At 39.0% G+C, this 20,679-nt stretch overlaps 1 protein-coding gene across 1 annotated transcript; it reads right to left on the reverse strand.

Annotated features, from left to right (window-relative positions):
- Positions 1 to 7,308: 7,308 nt before the first annotated feature.
- LOC107572371 (CD44 antigen-like) lies at positions 7,309 to 18,484 on the reverse strand. Its single transcript, XM_016258806.1, has 8 exons — positions 18,430 to 18,484; positions 15,230 to 15,395; positions 14,993 to 15,129; positions 14,831 to 14,908; positions 13,090 to 13,350; positions 12,887 to 12,916; positions 8,695 to 8,773; positions 7,309 to 8,048 (listed from the first exon to the last, which is right to left on the reverse strand). The coding sequence occupies exons 1-8, from the start codon at positions 18,482 to 18,484 to the stop codon at positions 7,880 to 7,882; spliced, it is 975 nt and encodes a 324-aa protein (XP_016114292.1). The 3' UTR covers positions 7,309 to 7,879.
- Positions 18,485 to 20,679: the final 2,195 nt, after the last annotated feature.

Here is a 20,679-nt window from a genome sequence, read left to right on the forward strand (position 1 = left end):
AAGTGCTGCTTTATTTACATCGATGACATTATTGTCTATTCTAGGACATTAGAAGAGCATGTCCAACATCTAAATGCTGTATTACATGCACTTACTTGACCCTAAATATGAAGAAATGCCACTTCTTCAAATGCCAACTCAAGTTTCTTGGTCATGTGGTCTAAGAGAAAGGGGTGGAGATCAAGACCAAGAAAAGACCAAATCAGTAGCCGAATTCCCATCTCCACACGATCTCAAGGCACTGCAACAATTTCTGGGATTGGCGGGATGGTATCACAAGCTCATTCCCCATTTTGCGAACATCACTACTCCATTGAATAGGCTGAAAAAGAAAGGAGTAGAGTGGGAGTGGACCCCAGAGTGCCAAGCCAGCATGGATGCTCTCAAACAAGCACTCCAAAACCCCCCTATACTAACACAACCGACATCAATCAACCCTTTCAAGTCCATACGAATGCTAGTGACGTAGGCAATCCTCACCCAACATTCAGAGGAAGGGGAGAAACTTGTGGCTTATGCATCTAGGACCTTGACAGAAGCAGAATATAATTATAGTACATCTGAGAAAGAGTGTCTTGCTGTTGTTTGGGCGGTTGAAAAATGGAGGCATTACCTGGAGGGAAGGCCATTTGTCGTGTTTACTGACCACACAGCTCTTGCCTGGGCCTTCAATTGCCCCAAAACCTCCTCACGACTAACTCACTGGACTCTTCGACTCCAACAGTTAAATTTCCAAGTCCACCACAGGAAAGGTTGTTTAAACATAGGACCGGATGCCTTATCCCGAATGTATGCGTCTTCCTCCATGGAAGCTGCTCCTTGTCTCAGCATAACAGCATCCCATATGTCTACCTTCCCACACTCACTAGAAGAAATAGCCAAAGCGCAACACTTAGACAAAGCACTTGTTGACCTGAAAGATGATGTCCCACCTCACCCAGTTAAGGAAGAGTCCATGTCCTTTGAGGAACATCAAGGGGTGCTCTATCATAGAGTCCCTTTAAAAAACAGAGGAGGGAAATATCAGTTGGTGGTTCCAGTCACTCATTCCTGAATTTTTTAACTATTATCACGACAATCCTCTGGGAGGTCATTTGGGACAACTTAAGACTCTACTAAAGATCCTAGAGGTGGCATGGTGGCCGACTGTGAGGAAAGACGTATGGCAGTATGTAAAAGGGTGTGAAATATGTCAAAAATACAAACCCAGTAATACTAAGCCCTCTGGTTTCCTTCTGAGCTCACATGCCAGGACACACATTAGGCATGAACCTAATGGGACCGTTTCCTACCTGTAAAAAACTGAACACCTACCTCCTTGTTGTTGTGGACTATAATACCAAGTGGGTAGAAATGTTCCCACTGAGAGATGCAAAAACCCAGAAGACAGTGAGAGTTCTCAAAGAAGAGATTTTCACCAGATGGGGAATCCCTAAGTACCCGGTCTCCGATAGGGGTCCCCAGTTTACATCTGGTATTTTTGCAGATCTGTGCAAGGCATGGGGATGTGTTCAAAAATTAACTTCCAGCTATCATCCACAATCAAACCTAACAGAAAGATTTAATCGAACAAGTTCTCTGCCAAGCTAGCAGCCAAGTGGGAAGGTTCAGCTGAAATAAAAAGTAAAACAGGGCAGATAAATTACACTGTGTGCTGGGGCAACGCACCTAGAACAGATATATTTAATGTGGTCAATGTGAAGCATTATTACGGACGCTCTCCTCCGATGCCGCTGGGGGGGGCACATAAGGGGGAATATTTATAATGTTGGCCATTAACTTAATTATGAATATAAGTCACCTGGTAATCTATAATTAATTCCCCACTGTTTCTTGCCCCTTTCAGTGTTGTTGATCCCGTGTTTTATCACGATAGTTTTGTCGCGACCCGTGAGGGAATCCCGGTGATGTCGATTTCATCAGCTGATCTTCTGTACTTCCGATAAAGGAAGCTGGCTTGCCGGGGGAAAGGAGGAGCATTTCCCGGGCTGAATGGCATCTACCTCAGTTCCCCTCTTGCTGTCTATGACTGTGACTTTTGTCTCTTACCGTGTGGAATTAACGATCTGAATTAGATTATATTTTTCACTTTGAGGACTCCGTCACAGGGCAGCGCTGCTCTCATCGTGCTCCTGGACTCTTACGCTTCACCGGTGAGGCCGATTCAATACACATACACACACACACTCTTTACTGGACTTGAACGGATGCTATCACACACACACACACACACACACACACACATTTTGCATATTTTGTAGATATGGGCAGAGGTATGCTATTGGAGAATACACTTTGCGTTGACGTTCTTTCTTTATGTCTGTACAGTTTACACTTTTAGGAGGGTAACGATCTAACTTTATTTGTGTAGCCTGTCTACAGATGGCATAGCTGTTTCTGCTGTAGGGCTTGAGAATGGTAAAAATGGGTGATAGCTGTAGCCCTTTTCCGAGGGTATGCAGTATCTGAAGAGGCTTTAATTGATCTGACTAGCAATCATGAACTGGAGCAAATTATTACACACTGTTCCATTGGACATTTCTGGCTCTCTGTTCAAAATGAATTTGCTGAACTCACACAAAGAGCACTGAGGAATCGTTTAACATTTGTTTCAACGTATTTGTGCAAATCAGAATTTTCTGCTATGACATTCATCAAGAACAAATATCGTTCATGTCTTCAATTGGAGGATGACCTTCAACTGTTTCTGACATCACTACAACCCCGAATTAGTCTTCTCTGCGCAGCGAGGGAACAAATGCATTCCCTAAGGTAGGGAATGCATTATCCTCAGTGATATTATCCTCACTAAGGTAGGGATATAATTATGTAAGCATATTAATCAATAGTATAGATATTTAAATTTTGGCATTGTTTAAAGTTCTTTCCCCACTCTCTGTTACAGATCCTCTGACTGTTTTGACTGGGATGGACAGTTCTTACAATTTTAAATTGCAAAAAAAATATGTTCTTTTCATTTCTAACCATCATTGTTTTTGTTTCATTATTCTTAGTTTTAAAAACGTTATATCAAGTTAACCTACTTGTTATCACTCTTGTTATATGTACTGGATCATCTGGATCCAGTTCGTATCCAGCCCAGATGGTGGATCAGCACCTAGAGATGACCTCGACAACCCTGAATTTCAGCAGAGACCAGGACAACTAGAAGACAGATCCCCAGTGAAGACCTTGTCTCCTAGACGGTAACCGGGACAAGACCACAGGAACCAATTGAGTCCTCTGCACAATCTGACTTTGCTGCAGCCTGGAATTGAACTGCTGGTTTCGTCTGGCCAGAGGAGAACTGGCCCCCCGACTGAGCCTGGTTTCTCCCAAGGTTTTTCTCTGTTCTGTCACCGATGGAGTTTTGGTTCCTTGCCACTGTCGCCTTTGGCTTGCTAAGTTGGGGACACCTAATATCCAGCGATATTGTCGACTTGATTGCACAGATACTATTTAAACTGAACTGAGCTGGATGATGACATCACTGAATTCAATGATGAACTGCCTTTAACTGAAAATTTAGTGTTTACTATTAGGGGTGTAACGATTCACTCGTTTTTTCTATGCATCGAATACAAACCCTGACGATGCATATGCATCGATCTTGAAACATGGATTTTCGAATCGTGAATCGTCGATTTCGGACAGTAATTGATTTAAAACGCTAAGAATTGAATGAATCACGATTTCTAAAGTGATTCAATGCTTACAAAATATATACACATTAAATTACTACAAGCATAAATTAATGGAGACCTTGAACAGTGTTCGTGCCTCGCATCTCTCCTTCACATGGTCCACTATTTACCGCCTGTGACTGTCACAAGATTGCACTCGCACTCCATTCATCTCACTGACACATTTTTTGAGCAGCTGATGTGTGATCTCTCCTTAGTACTCGTGGCCAGTAATGCTAAAGTGAAGTAGTTTTACTTTTCTGTAGTTTTTCAATGGCTCTCAGTCATGCCGACGACATTACCTGAGCAGTCGAAGGCTGCACATTTATTGCATGGATGGAGCAAAAATGTAAGCATCTAAATCATCTGCACAGTTCCATTGGATGATAAATGTGTTTTAACAATGTCGTTGAACCGAATGTACGAAGGAAACTGTTAAAATAACCACAGCATTAACAACAACCTTGAAATAAGAGTGCGAGGTTGATCTGATAATCAGATGCATGAAAGTAGCGTTTGTTGCTATAGCAAACAGACATCGGGCACATTTTCTTTCAGAATCATCATTCGCCGATGGATAGGAAAAGTTAAATACTATAGCATTTTATTGTATGAAAATGTTAATAAAGAAGTATATAAAGAGAAGTGATCTCGCGCTCATAGAACTTAAGATGTGTCAGGCTATATATGCAGCTAAGCTGTATATAAAGCAGAATGAACTGATGAAATGATAAGACAATAAACACAATATATAAATAAAATTGATGAATGATGCAGTGCTAATTGACATATCATTTATTACAGTACAGAAACTATAAAGTATATTTTCTACCTTATTCTGTGAAGAAAATTGTTTGTTTGTAGTATATAAAATAATCATAAAATTGTCATTAGGAAAAAATTATAGATTACAAATGATTGATTATTGTCCAGCTTACATAAATTTCTACATATGCCATGTTATGCCATAGCATCATTAAACTAGCATCTAACAATGGACAAAAGTGTGTGTTTTTTTCCCTGTAACCTATGGTTCTCTAACCATAAAGGCTGCTGTGTAATCTGCCCTAAGCATGACTAAGCATTTAAAGAATTTAGGGCAAGCATTTAAATAATCCTGTGAATGCACTTAAAGAATGCAGAATCGAATCGTTAATCGAATCGAATTGAATCGTTCTGAATTTACAAAAATTGTTCTTGAATCAAATCGAAAACCTATGAATCGTGAATCGAATCGATTCGCTGTCTACCCAAAGATTCACAGCCCTATTTACTATTATCATTGTGCATTATTGACACACTATTTTCCTATTTAATACTGTAAAGTTACTTTGACACAATCTGTATTGTTAAAAGCGCTATATAAATAAAGGTGATTTGACTTGACTTGACTTACTCTGAAAATAACTGCACTTTTCATGTTAACACAAATAATGATAAAGGTGAGTCAACAGTCTGACTTTGTTCTGTGTGTTTATCTTTGTGCGTGTGTGTGTGTGTGTGTATTTGGGGGGGCATTGGGTAAGTTGTGTCAAAAGGGAGGCCCACTGTCTTAGACTGTCTTAAACCCCTGCATTAGAACGAAGTGTAATGAAACCAAAAACAAACATATGAAAATTCTTTATTTTTTATGTTCATGACAATAAAATAAATGATAAATGAATGCCTTGTTAATTTTTTCATTTAAGTATCCGAAGGACCTGGTGGCCAACAAAAAGAAACAGAATGAAACTGTTTTTCATAAACAATTAACAAAAAAAATTATTCCGGCCATAATATTTTTTTTTGTGTTTCACTGACTAAACGAATAAATAAAGAAGCAGCCGTTTCTGTGCATGGATGTTCTTCCTTCATCTTTGGACTATACTGATGCTAAAAAGAGGATTATGGGAAACCCAGATCTCATTAATATTCATAAACTCATTACCAAAGCTTTTGTTACATGTAAAAATGGCATTTCTTCAGACACCAGTCGTGCTGGAGGCATTCCCCATAGTGTCCTCTAGGAGACGCAGCTCGAGTTCCCATTCGAAAGGGAACTGCTGTTTCAATACTATTATATAGTCTGAATTCTAAATGAACAGTTTCTGAGAGCTGGAATGGGATTACTGAATCAACCACTGAATTGCTGTGATTCTATACAGGCTTCAGACAATCATCACACCTGGAGGTCTTTACAAGACTTCTCTCTCTCTCTGTCAGAAAATATTTGCCAGTATCTGGCATTCAGAGCAGTGAGCACATTGTCATGTTAACTTTACTCTTGCAGAATTGAAAAAAGGGAAAGGAAGGGCAGAAAGCAGGACACCAAGTGATAGTAACGACTTTAATGAATAATCTTAGTTGCTTCTTTCTCAATGATCATTCGACTTATCTGACCAGCGCTGATTCAACCAGTGTTATACCAAGCAAATGCACTGGAAAGCTGGTTTACATAAACTCTAGTATAACATTAAAATGAACTAGTTATTTAATATTTTAATATAAAATTAATATTAAGAAATAAGCAAACATAGATGGAGAGGGATGAAACAACAAAGTACAACATAGATGTGTGTTTGCTCTCTTGATGCCACACACACAGGTTTGTTTTTGTGAAAAGTGGGGACATCCCATAGGCGTAATGGTTTTTATACTGTACAGACCGTATATTCTATTGCCCTAAACCTACCCCTCACAGGAAACTTTGTGCTATTTCAGATTTTCAATACACTCCATTCTGTGTGATTTATAAGCGTTTTGAAAAGTGGGGACATGGGGTAATGTCCTGAAAAGTCACCTTATCCTTGTAATACCTATGACATACCTTTGTCATTATACAAATGTATGTCCTCATTTGTCACAAAAACGCATGCGCGCACACACACACACACACACACACACACACACACACACACACACACGGTTGCAATTAAAAACTCAAAATATACATCTCCAACCATAACCTCCTTTTGATTAGTTTCAAATCTATGTCCATCTGAATTCTTCTGTTTTTGAACTTAGATCTCTTTCTCTGGTCATGTTTTATGATGTAAAACTGGCAACACTTTAAAATATGTGTGCACTTGCTGAACTAATGCACATTTAATGTATGACTCATAAGAAACTAAGCCATTCATTAACTATTGCTACATCGTCAACTAATAGTTGATCTGATTAATAGATTAAGTCATATATGAATTGCTGTTAATTAAATGTGTCATCATGGATCAACATCTACTAATAACAGAGTAAATGAATTACCAAAATGTCATGTATTTTAACTTCCAGCTGTCTGATTTAAATTTGTGAAGATATTATTATTATGACTTTTACTTAATGAGCATACGAACATAAAGGGTTGAGAGGAGTCTAGATTTTGGTAAGTATCTGGTAAAAGTGTTGCTCATGAAGGGAAACAGACTGAAGATGCAGCAGATGCTCAGAAAACACGTGAGAGAACAGGTAAGAAGTCCTTTCTCAAACCTTTCTTTTGTTTATTTGTTCTTGTTTATTTTCTTAATTACTGACTGTTCACTTGTCTTTCATGTTTGAACTTTATATTAGTTAGGCTAGTAGAATTTTTTTTTTTTAATCAAGCATTGTGATTTTTTTTTTTCTTTTTTCCTTTTATGTAATTAAATAAAATACAATTCAAGATTACACAGGAAAAAAAATAAATAAGTAAAACTTGAGCCCTGCAGTTGTGAAGTGAATGTAATGTCAAATAATGTGATTGAGGGATGGGTAAATTGATTAAAATCATAACCATAGGAGCATATTACTTAATAATTAGTTAACAGAGTTAATAGTTAAGTGTCTCACCAAGTCATAACATAATGATATGCAAACTATTATCTAATTATTTTTTTAAATCGGACAGGTGGAAATTGGAATACATGGCTTTGACCCACTGTGGTAAATGACACATTGATTTACACTATTAGTTAATGCTAGATGTTGATAGTGAATTAATCCTTGATGACACATTTATTTAATAGCAATTCCTATATATCTTAATCTATTAATCAGTCACTTTATCAGATGCTGATGTAATTATTAATGAATGGCTTAGTTCTTCATAAATCAATCATTATCTAAACATTATCTGTGGATTAGTTCAGCATTGATTACGGCATATTAGTGCATCTGTATTGTCAGTTGTTAGCATAAAACTGCTTGTGTTCTCATTCTTATGCCTTCTGGGTTTTCTCTGTTCACTTCTCTGGACTGATGCTGATAAACTCTGAGTTGCTGTTCCCTGCGATCTTCTCAGTGTTCACTAGTTTGACCATCTCCTGCTCCTTAGTCAATGAAGCTGCTGCACCCTTTTCTTCACTGCTGCTCTCTTGTGTAATAATCAGAGTCTGTTTCTTGCCACACCATCTATAGAAAAACAAATGTGCACATTCACTAAAACACAATAACACTGTTAACTTTAATAAATCACTGGCAGCTATTTTATAAAACCAATAGTTTTAAAGTTAGAAAGTGTAAACCAAATATATTCTTTATTCCTGTGTTTTCTTTTTTTTCAAATCTAGCTGTTGACACTACTGTCTATTTACTCTTTTTAAGCACACTTAGCCTGTTCAGTACCCACACTTGCGCTCTTGCCCACTTCAGGGTGCACGCATGTGACAGAGAGGAAGTATAAGCAAGACCATCAACACTAACACACACTAACCCTTATTCAACTTTGATGCGCTACATTTAGGAACCCACAAGCCTTCCTTTCTGAGCAAAGTAGCATATTTTCACCTGCATGACAGCGATGGTATTATGGTTTCTAAAACCAGTTGGCATGACTCTATAGCAACTGTTTTAGCAACTTAGATTTTATGATAGCTGTGTCAATCAAACATTCCTTTATACACATTCAAGATTCCCACTTGCACACAGTGGTCAGAATTATTAGCGATACATAACACAAGTAGGCAAGTACAAAATGATCAAGTGTGGGTATTGTGACAGACTGGTGGTATTTTGTACTTCTGCTGTGGGCTGTAATATTTGCATTAAAACAACGTACCTTTTTCTGTTTGCTGCAATAACACAGACAAGCAGAATGACAAAAACGGCCAAAATGACGAGTAAAATGATCAGCCAGTCTGTAAGAGGATTAAAACAAATTACACGTTATTTCAAACCAAGTAATAAAGAAAAATCAATGCAGTTGTTCAAGTCAGAGTGTAAATTACAACAGAATCACTTTGGCAGGAGGTTTGGGTGTGTGTCCTTAGGACCAGGCCTACTTATGCTTTTCCCTATTCATGTTTTCCCAGAATGTGAGGAAAACTCCTGGTTTGTCTGCTGTCAGCAAATAATCATCAAATAGATATTTACCATTTTTAGACAACCAAAAGCTGTTAGGTACAAGTGTCTGATAAACTTGTGGTTTAACCTTAAAATAAGCTGCTTCTTAAAAAAACAGGCTATTTAAAGAGATTCATTTCATATATTCAATTCAACAGCACTCAGGGTCATCTCTGTTTTGCATTTGTGCTGCAAATGTATTTATGGGATTCAATTCTACTTAACTTCCCCAATTATGAGACTATTCTTGACTAGGAACATTGGGTCTCATTCACTAAACATGTGTAGGCACAAATTTTTGCGTGAAACGTGCGTACGGACGTTTTCACGAATAAATCAGGATTCATCAAAAACTTTCGTTCTAAAATTTATTCTAAATGTACAAAAAAAGAACAACTTATACCACACGTACGCAATAATCATGTATGCCCGGGGTCTTATAAGCATGTGTAAAGAACCCTACATATAATTAGATATGTTATTTACAGGGTGGGTGAAAAGTGACTAGACATTAAAATTGATAATAAAGTATAATTAGAAGTCCAATTATATAAATATATATATATCTAATTAGAGGTCCTACTATCAATCACCTGATCTATCCTTATATAAACAGTGATTATTGTGTCTCGCCTTGTGTTTGGAGGCATGGCACACTTGGTACTGCTTGAAGACATTGCGGTGCGTGCTCAAAGGAGAGAGCGCGTCTTTAGAGAGCACACAGATATGTATGCTGAGCGTGACGAATGGCTGTTCAGTCGCATTAGGTTACCCAGAGAATTCCTTATTGATTTATGCAACTCACTGGAACCACACCTAAGCCATATCACCAACCGCTCTCACCCTATACCACCTTATCTCCAAGTTCTGTGTACTATCGGATTACTTGCTACGGGAACATTTCAAAGGGAAATTGGGGACCGAGCCGGAATTTCCCAATACTCTATAAGCCGTGCTATTCACAAGGTGGTAAAAGCTATTGTAGGTCTTATGACAACTTATGTAAAATTTCCTTATGACGTGGCACACCAGATGGTAGTTAAGAGGGGGTTCTATGAGATCAGTGGCATACCTAATACCATCGGTGCAATAGACTGTACCCATGTGCGTATGAAAGCACCATCCGCAAATGCAATAAACTATGTGAACAGAAAAAATCGGGGTACACAAATCCCGTTGGATGTGCTTGGATGCAGCTGGTGGAATGCTGTTATACAGGCCAGACAAAATCTGTCAGTTTGTTTTAGCATGTTGTGTGCTGCACAACATCGCAATGGCACGGAGTGTACCTGCTCCTTATGGACCACACGCACAGCCGGAACCTGTGGGTGACGAGATGCATGCGCCAGCCCAAGCAGCGCTTCAAGCACGCCTTCAGTTGATACGTTTATAATGGTATATAATCTCATTCTATTTTTTTAAATAGCTTTTGTAGTTTGCTGCAGTGCACATTCTATAACTGAGCAAATGGAATTTGTAAAAGTGCTTTTAACGATTGCAAAAAGTTTTAGGGAATATTAAAACACAGAAAACTGAATTTTGCCACAATATATTTATTCACATTTATGCACTTCTGTGACTGCCAAGCAATGCTATCAATTTATTCAGTGACTCATTTATTTCCCGTAGGCCAGCTGCCACGTTCTTAACGGCAAGGATGAGGGCATCTTGACTAGTGAGCACCTCGTCGGTCAGGACTCATGCGCCGGTGTGCCTCTTTGAAGGGGTATAACGAGTGGATTGGGACGGCTAGACTTCAGCTTCTTAATTTCCATCTGCTGTCTGTGGATGTTCTGCAAAAGCCGGAAGTTTTGAGTTATGATGATTACTTGAATACATTCCTTAAAATAAAGATTTTGATTTAAGCAAATTACCGTGTTGTAATTGCTCATGTATTAGGTCACTCTCACCCTCACTCCTTTCTATAATGCCACTCAAGCTTGACTGTCCTATAATTGCAGCCATTCTTTCATCGAAGGCAGACAGACCAGGTGCCCCCTGCCCTCCACCCGTGTCTTTTTTCCTCTGTTGAACTGAAATTTCTTCTTTTGGCCTCGAACTTCATGTCAAACCACTTTTTTTTAACTTCGGCAACCATCCGAATTTCTGGTGAAACCACATTAACGGCTTGTGTTACTGTATACCATGCTTCTTTTTTACCTGTGCCCTTTACGCCAGTGGATACACTTTTAAATAGCAAATTTTTTTCTGGCTTCCACCTCCAACAGCAAAACCTCACGTTCATTATCGTTAAAGTTCTTTTTCTTTGTCTTTTGTTTCAGTGCCATAATTTTATTTTTCTGGACGAGTGCCACTTTGCGGAAAAGCCCTTATATGAAGCTGGTTTGGGCGTGTATTATGCTAATTACTAACCTCGTGCACGCGGGCGCTCATTTAGAAGACTTCAAATTCACTAACAGAAGAACGAGTTTAAGAACAAGCTCATGTGCGTACGCACGTGTTGTGAATTAGCCGGAAAGTTTTCGTGAGAAGGTCAAATGTGCGTATAAATACGAAGAACGTACGCAATTATAAGTGAATGAGACCCATTGTTCTGTTTTCTGTCAATGCCTTTGGTTTTGCAAGCAGATTGTGTTTCAGGGGTGGTCGAAATGATATTACAAGTCTAATTCAGAAAAAGCTGTACCTATGAGTAGTCTTATGACTGTACATGTACTTTGAAAATGCCACAACCCTTTATTTTACCCATCCATTGATGATGGTGATCAGACCCCCTAAAACAGGGCTTTTTAACTCCAGTCCCAAAGGGCCGGTGTCCTGCTGAGTTTAACACCTAGCCCAGGGGTGTCCACACTCGGTCCTGGAGGGCTGGTGTCCTGCTGAGTTTAACCCCTAACTCAGGGGTGTCCACCCTCGATCCTGGAGGGCCGGTGTCCTGCGGAGTATAACTCCTAACTCAGGGGTGTCCACCCTCGATCCTGGAGGGCCGGTGTCCTGCGGAGTATAACTCCTAACTCAGGGGTGTCCACCCTCGATCCTGGAGGGCCGGTGTCCTGCGGAGTATAACTCCTAACTCAGGGGTGTCCACCCTCGATCCTGGAGGGCCGGTGTCCTGCGGAGTATAACTCCTAACTCAGGGGTGTCCACCCTCGATCCTGGAGGGCCGGTGTCCTGCGGAGTATAACTCCTAACTCAGGGGTGTCCACACTCGGTCCTCGAGGGCTGGTGTCCTGCGGAGTTTAACTCCTAACTCAGGGGTGTCCACACTCGATCCTGGAGGGCCAGTGTCCTGCGGAGTTTAGCACCTAAACCAGGGGTGTCCACACTCGGTCCTCGAGGGCTGGTGTCCTGCGGAGTTTAACACCTAACCCAGGGGTGTCCACACTCGGTCCTGTAGGGCCGGTGTCCTGCTGAGTTTAACACCTAACCCAGGGGTGTCCACACTCGGTCCGGTAGGGCCGGTGTCCTGCTGAGTTTAACACCTAACCCAGGGGTGTCCACACTCGGTCCTCGAGGGCTGGTGTCCTGCGGAGTTTAGCTCCAACTTGCCTCAGCACACCTGCCTGGAAGTTTCTAGTATGCCTAGTAAGAGCTTGATTACTTTGGTTCAGGTGTGTTTAATTGGGGTTGGAGCTAAACACTGCAGGACAGTGGCCCTCCAGGAGCAGGACTGGACACCCCTGACTTAACCAAATATGCCTTTTGCTTGCAAATTACAGACAGATGGGTTCAACTGGGATTGGTAGTAAAGTTTCCAGGACACCGGCCCCCCAGGACTGGAGTTGTTATAGAGACCTGACCTAAGACTGCCTTATAATTCACACCCTGGTGAACATTTGTCAGAATGTTGTCAATCAAGGCTTGTTAAAGCAAATAGTAGTCTGAAATTGGATACAATTGATTAGGGCATTACTTTTAATACATGATTTGTATTACACTGGCCATACCTATAGATCCGTTGTTTGGGATGGCGTGTTCTGGAGTAACAATTAGACAGAAGCACAGAGACACAACAGTTCAAATAAGAGGTCAGAAGTCATTTTCAGTAATAATTACAAACAATCCAGATAGATCCCAGTGTATTACATTTAGTAAAGAATGAACTGATGATCAAATTCAGATATGGCTAAAATTCCTATAAAAACTTCACCTGCTTTATTTGCTGCCGTTTCTTTAGTGGTCACTGATTCAAACACTCCCAGCCCTGTGGTGTCTGGATTTGGATGTGAAGTTGTCAACTCTATATGCGTATCACGGTTTGTCTGATCAGTGTGGTTCTGTTCCGCAGGGCTCTGTGTGGGACTGGTCTGCATCCAGAGAACTGGAGTAGAAGACTCGGACACAGATGTGACTTCAGATGTTGAATTTTCAGAATCTTCCCCTCCAGCATTTGGTCGGTGTGTTGTGACTTCTGTCAAATTTAAATTATGCACAACTAAGTGTATATCTGCTCATCAAACATTGATTGTATGAAAAAAGGGTCCATCTCTGAAACAGCTTTTCAACCTGTCGTCTTATAGATATTTACATGAATTTATTAGACAACCAGAGTTATTATCAAAAATAAACATTCACAGCTTAGCATTTATTTGGTCATGTTTTTACAGAAATAAATCCGTCTGTGCAGGGATGGAAAGTGTGACAGTGTTTTTCCTGAAACTTGTCTTTAGAACAAGTAAAACTGATCCAGATAATAACACTGGTCAGCAGAACTCGTCTGCTTCAGAGATAAAATATGATATTTATTGTGCATTTTGATGTGCTGAATTCAAATACGACAATTAAAAATGATTGGCTGCTGTTTTCAAGATATTTCAGTTTTTACATTTTACCTGTCACCTCTCCCATTTAAGTAACACTTTAAAAATCAGCAAAAGGATTATACAAATAAAACTGGTCACACTTTATTTTAAGGTCCAATTCTTGCTATTAACAAACAACTGCAACGTTTGCCTCAAACTCTTGCTGCTTATAAATATTTAGTAAGGTAGTTGTTAAGTTTAGGTTTTGGGTAGGATTAGAGATAAGCAGGTATAAATGTATAAGAATTATATAAGTATATAAGTACTAATAAACAGCCAAGATGCTAATATGCATGCTAATAAGCAACTAGTTAATAGTGAGAACTGGTCCCTATACTAAAGTGTTACCATAAAATTTATAATGAAACAAAAGGCCAAAACTATTATGTGTCTACTCTGCACTTCTTGTATTCATTAAATGGAGCATCTCTTGTCACAGATCAGCAACAGTCTGCAAGCACTGATGGGCTCCATTTGCCCTGACAGCGTTTCTCCATTGTTTAAACGGGAAATCATTCGCTGTGCTTGTCGCTGACTGCTCTGTGGGGGGCAAAAATCTACATTAAATTTGCTGTGCCGAAGACTATGCAGAAGACACTGCAAATTTCATCTAGATTTTTTTCCACTGAAGGCATAGATTTCCTTTTCCTGTGTCGCAGTGTGTGTGTGTGTGGGGGGGGACTCAGAATCAGTCCATTTTGGTAACATTTATTTCAGAAGCATCTTGGCTGTAGACCAGTGTTGTTTCTCCATTGTTTAAACGGGAAATCATTCGCTGTGCTTGTCGCTGACTGCTCTGTGGGGGGCAAAAATCTACATTAAATTTGCTGTGCCGAAGACTATGCAGAAGACACTGCAAATTTCATCTAGATTTTTTTCCACTGAAGGCATAGCTTTCCTTTTCCTGTGTCGCAGTGTGTGTGTGTGTGGGGGGGGGACTCAGAATCAGTCCATTTTGGTAACATTTATTTCAGAAGCATCTTGGCTGTAGACCAGTGTAAAAATAATGTTACATGTAAAATATAAAAGTGAATCCTGTGGCATACAAAATGCATACCATTTAAAATGTTATTCCTTAGTAACTTGTACCTGTAAATGCCGAGTCGCCATCTGTTTTGTTTAAACTCTCAGGGTCAATTTTAGCTGTGCAATTCTTCTCTGCCGTATCTATTCGAAATGCAATGTTTTGTTAAAAAAAAGATGATCGATCATGTGTTGACTAAAACTTACAGCATGTTGCACAAATCAAACCTTTAGCATCAAAACAGAAGGCGTCATATTTTTTTCTGTCTGGAGTTTTCCTGATGATGCCGGTTTGGTTGCCAGCACAGATTCTATTTGGCGTCTGACGGACTATCACCACCTCTGTGCTGTTTATCCATCCATACCTGCAGACAAAACGTATGTTTATATTTCGGTGGAGCTCATGTTAATAATGATCCTGTATGTTTAATTGTCATTTGGTTATGTTCAGCTGAATGTAAGAACCTGCATGTCTGTAGTCCTTTATTGTAGGCTTTTTCCACCTGCTCCAGACTGGCTAATGAAGAGGATAAATGCTCACACAATGTCTCGGCCTTCTCAAACTTCAGACTATAGCGTTCTCTCCCCTCCACATGAAACACTCCAGCATAGCTGCAGCTCCGTGAGCGCACTACAACAGGAGAAACAGCACATTAATGATAGTAATTAATGGATTTTATTCATAAAGTGCCACTCTAGAAGCAAGATTTTCTGAAATGCATAACAGAAGAAGGGAGACAAAGGAAACAGTAATAGAGACTACAGGTTTAGTGAAGATTTTAGCTTCAATCTTAAAGAGGGAAAGAAGCTGACAGCACATAAAGATCAAGAGCTTTGGGATGATTAATAACAGGTGTTACGCTGCTGATGGAGTAGGTGAGACATGGATCTAATCGCAGGCTGATTTCTTTAAACAAAACAACATGAGGACATTTCAGAGAACAAGTAGAACACAGGAAGATGAAGGTAATACCAACACACAACTATTTAACAAATGTTAAAATATGAAATTGACAAACAACAACTGAAACTGAGGGTGAACGCATGGATCTGTATACATAGATGCCTCATTAGTGACTGTTTCTATGGACGAAACAGTTAAAGTCATTCTTTAATTTTATGTTTCATTTTCAAAGCTTAATAAAATATTGGTTTCATATTATTTGACTCTTAAGGGTAGTAGGGTACCTTGACAGGCAAATATATCGTAATGGGGAGCGAGAGAAGGCAGGCAGAGGCAAAGATCGAACTGCAGGAGTTTTAATGAAAGTATCAAAATAAACAAAAAAACAGAAACACATGGAGCATAAGAACAGAAACATGAGCACATGACAACCTGACTACAAAATGGCACATGGGACAGGAAATAATTAAAAAGCCCTAAGAAGACAAAAGGAACATGTAACATTAAATCCAAAAGTTGCAATCAGATGCACGTACCTCAACACAAAAATCCTAAACAAGGTGATAATCAACATTTTTTTCAAGATGCAATGCATGCTTTGTTCATTGTGAAATTGTTTGTTCAGGCGACTTAAGATTTATTCATTTTTGTTATTAACATGTTTAGAGTATTCTTGTTTAGATTACACAAAATAATAAAATGACTCCACTTTCTTCAAGATACTTTTTACATTTGTTAGGAGAACACTTTGCACTTTGCCTTTCCTTGCACCACTTTTGGTAGGTCCTAACCACGGCATACCAAGAACAGCACACAAGACGTTTTATCGCTCTACCCAGTCATCTAGCCATCACTATTTGGCTCTTGTCAAACTATTTTTTTCCTGCTTCCAAGGGCTGCCTGTTGACCTGCTGCCTACATCCCACCGCTTGACAGATTCCATTCTAGTGATAAGATCAATGCTATTCACTTTACCTGTCAGTCCTTTTAATGTTGTGGCTGATCAGTGTAAATAATGTTGTAAACAGGAATTCAAAACCGTTTAAGGAGTGAAAACAAACATCATCTCTCCCTTGTTATAAACACTATCAGCTTCCAAGACAGCGGCATCATACTTCACTACAGCATTAATACTTTTTGCACATGACGTCACAAATGGAGCCCCCTTTTAAGTTTAAAAATATGCCTGCACAACACGTCATCAAAATTTGTTTGAAGGAGACATGCAGCAGACCCAATGCATGGCAATGAGTTGCCGCTTCTCATTTCCCTTTTTTAGGGTTCCGTGTTTGCAGTCATAACCCTAGAGGTTCCTATTCAAAGTGGAACTGTGTTGACAATATGGGGAACGAATGCCCACTCACCACTCACTTGCCTCACTAGACTAGCTATGCAGACCATAGTGGGCATAGAATACCCTGACTCTACAGATCAACCAGCTAGAGTCAAGACGCGTCAACCTCCAGGGAGCAATATGCTTCATAGACTGCTTAGAAGAAACAGTCCCTAAGCCAGTATCGTTCCAGTAGTAAAGGGAAAATACCCACGCTTCTACACTCTATAGCCAGGGAAGTCATTTACATTTACATTTAGTCATTTAGCAGATGGTTTTATCCAAAGCGACTTACAAATGAGGAAAATAAAAGCAGTCAAAACTAACAAAAGAGCAAGAATATATAAGTGCAAATGACAAGTCTTGGTTAGCCTAACGCAGTACATGTAGCAAGGTGTGTATATATATCTATATATATACATATATTATACACACACACACAAACAAAGAAAAACAAGTAGATAGGACAGAAAAAATAGAAAGCTAGTCTTTGTTTTTTGTTTTTTGTTTTTAAAGAAAGTAAATATAGATAAAGTAGAATTAAAATAGAAAAGTCCTGGCCTTTACAACCTTCCTTCCTTTGTTGCAGGGCACATGTAAGCCTTATAAGGCCCCAAGAGCAGAGCTCTAAAGGAAAATGCTCAGCTATGTCAGCACCTTGACGAAGCCCTTAGGGCATAGTTGGAGAGGAAGGTAAACTAAACAAAAGGGACTCTCGTGAGTTGCCCATCATAATTTCACTCACCCTGCTCCTTGTAACACCAAGCGAAGTGGTTTAATTCTAAATCTAAAACAAAATCCTACTCAGTCCCTGTAAAACCAGAGCCCAAACCTCCTAGACAGGGAGGCAGACAGGAGAAAGGCAGGCTGCCCTTTGCCAATAACTCTCATCCACCATATTTTAACCCCAAGGAGGCTACAAAGAAACTTACAGTATGCCCTGCTTAAAAACCCTAGTACACTGGGGGGGAACAATTCAACTCTGACTTAAATAAAGGCACTTCTCTAGACCTCCAACGCTAACTATAGTATGCGATAGATGAGGAGGGACGCCCTGCAGGCCGACTTGTCTCTATTTGCCAGGTTCTTGAACATGGGTCATACTATAGAGGCCTATGAAGCCACCAAGGGACCATACATCCCTTCTTCAAAACCCAACAGTAGTTGGGGAGGGAGGTAAACGAAGTACAGGGAATCCACATTGGCCTAAATAACTCCGTTCACCCTGCATCAACCCTAAGGGGGTATCTACCAAGCAACCATCCACAGGGGAGCAGGTATTTAAACCATATTTAGCAAGAAATTTAAACCATTCTGTAGAAGGCAGAAGGCATTTTTTGTGCAAATTCGGCAATGGTTGTTTTCGATCAGGTGGGGGCCACGACTTCAACCCTCAGTATTTTTTTTTACTGCCTCAAGAGATAGTACCAGTCAGTAGTGGGAAGGCCTGGGATCCAAGTCCACCGTTACGAAAATTAACCATGGTTTTATTGTAGAATAAGTGTAGTAACCATGTTTTTTTGGCATATTGTTTATCATTTGTATAATCAGTTTTACTACAAATACCATGGTTAAACTATGGTTAGTGTAGCAAAACCTTGGTTAATTTGCGGTTACCATGGTTTAACTATAGTAACCATGGTTTTTTGGTTTTATTTGTAGTAAAACCATGGTTAATTTTCGTAAGGGCAATCCAAGTTTAATAATAGAAACATTGATGTATTCAAAAGTTTATTTTATGTTATATTGATATAATCATAATTTGTATTCACTTTCCATTAATTATGCAATTTGATGAGAATGAACTTCAACCGCTGTCTACCTCTCTCTCTTCCAGGATTGATGACTCACTGAAACACAATTCTCTGCAGATCCATCAGTCAATATTGTTTTATCATAATTCCCTATGTTTCACAATTTTACTGTGTTTGATCTTAGTGTATGGTTTATGTGCTTTATGCGTTTTGGGGTATTATTTATAAGAATAAAGTATGTTTACATGAGAAATAATAAACCGGTGTAGTTAAAACACCCCACATATTTGTTATTATATTATATACAAAATCCACAATAGAACAAATACAAACACTCAAAGTGAGTTCTGAGCAGAAATATTGTATTAATCTCAAACTGTGTGCAGTTTTCACTCTGAAACATGTTCTGAAAAGCCCTGCATGGATTGAGGCGCCTGAACCAGGGTCACATGTCCTAGATGTGTATGTCACATAAGTGGAAGTGCTGACAGCGAAAGTCCATTTCTGATTTTATTGCTGTTTTCAATGTCATGTTGCAGTGTTTTACTTGCCAATGTTTTCACGCCCCCTGTGTTTTGCTCATCTGAAAACAAGCTCTGTTTGTATGGCTGCAAACGGCCTCAAACACCTTGAAATGCAACAGCAGGTAAAGAGAATCAGTACTGTACATGAATGTGTGTGTCTGCTGCATGGCCTGGTCAAGTCGAGCTGTGTCTGAAGCGACAGCTACAGTACATGCTCACACACAGCGAGATACCATTTAAGATTGTGTCAATATTGTGTTCTGGACAGACTTTCTTAGTAACTTCTCACTTGTCCGATGTCTGATTCACCTTGATTGACATTTTTTTGTTGTTTTTAGGCTTTCAATGGCTGTGTGCGCTCTACAACACACAGAGATGCCAACATGTCAAAAAATGTATGGACCCTTATGTATGTATGTATGTATTTTTGAAAAGTCTGTTTCACTCATGTTATGGGTCAGGTTGTTTGGTTTTGTTTTGTAGTGGTTTTCTTTGTTTCTACAGGTTACCAGCTAAGGATCCACCTGTTCTTAATTGGAGAACTGCGTATTTAAGAGATCGGTCCTTGTTTGGAGAGGAGTCTGGTTCCTTTCTTAGAGCATCCTGCAGTTGTGCTCTGCTGGACAGCTAGACCATATTGGAAATTACCATTACCTTTATTTATTTATATATTTTTTACATTATTAGTTTATTTGTTGTTATTAATTCATTATCTTTATTTGGAACCCCTAGACTAAATAAATATTGTTTAATATGATATTTTTTAACGCAGTTCCCATATTTTTTGGTGACTTCCTGAGCCGGAATGTAACACTCAGTTTTGATACTGTTTAAACCCCTTAACTGTCACCCCCCATTTTTTAAAATAGGCATGAAAGTGCACTATCCAAACTTTAAATTGTTGTAATTTATAAACACTTTGAAATACAGACCTAAGGTTGGTCTCTTTTTAAAGAAGACAAATCAGCAGATTATGAATTTTTCAAAAAATTGAAGTATCAAAAAGTTAAAGAAGTTTACATTTATTGTAAAAAATACACTGTAATAATTTTATTTTATTTTATATATAATAAATATTTTACATAATAGGTTTTACTCTAAAACTGCTATAAAATTTAAGCCTTCTGTCTACGTAAGTTGTGTACCCAATTTGAAGTTGATATGAAAAAAACTGAGGTTTCTGTGAGATTTTATTTAGGCCGTTATACCACAAACAGCCACCGGGTGCCATCCAAACTCAATTGAATTTTTTAAATGCATTTTTCTGTAACATTTGTTGAAATTTCTCTGTCAATATTGCTTCTATAGCCAAATATGGAATCCTGAGACTCAGACCTTTTCAATGATATGTTTTTTTGTCAAGATTATAAAAAGTTTTGATTGTAAAAGGCCGTAATGCA

This window comes from Sinocyclocheilus grahami, unplaced genomic scaffold, assembly GCF_001515645.1.
Source record: "Sinocyclocheilus grahami isolate Dianchi unplaced genomic scaffold, SAMN03320097.WGS_v1.1 scaffold1740.1, whole genome shotgun sequence".
NCBI lineage: Eukaryota > Metazoa > Chordata > Actinopteri > Cypriniformes > Cyprinidae > Sinocyclocheilus > Sinocyclocheilus grahami.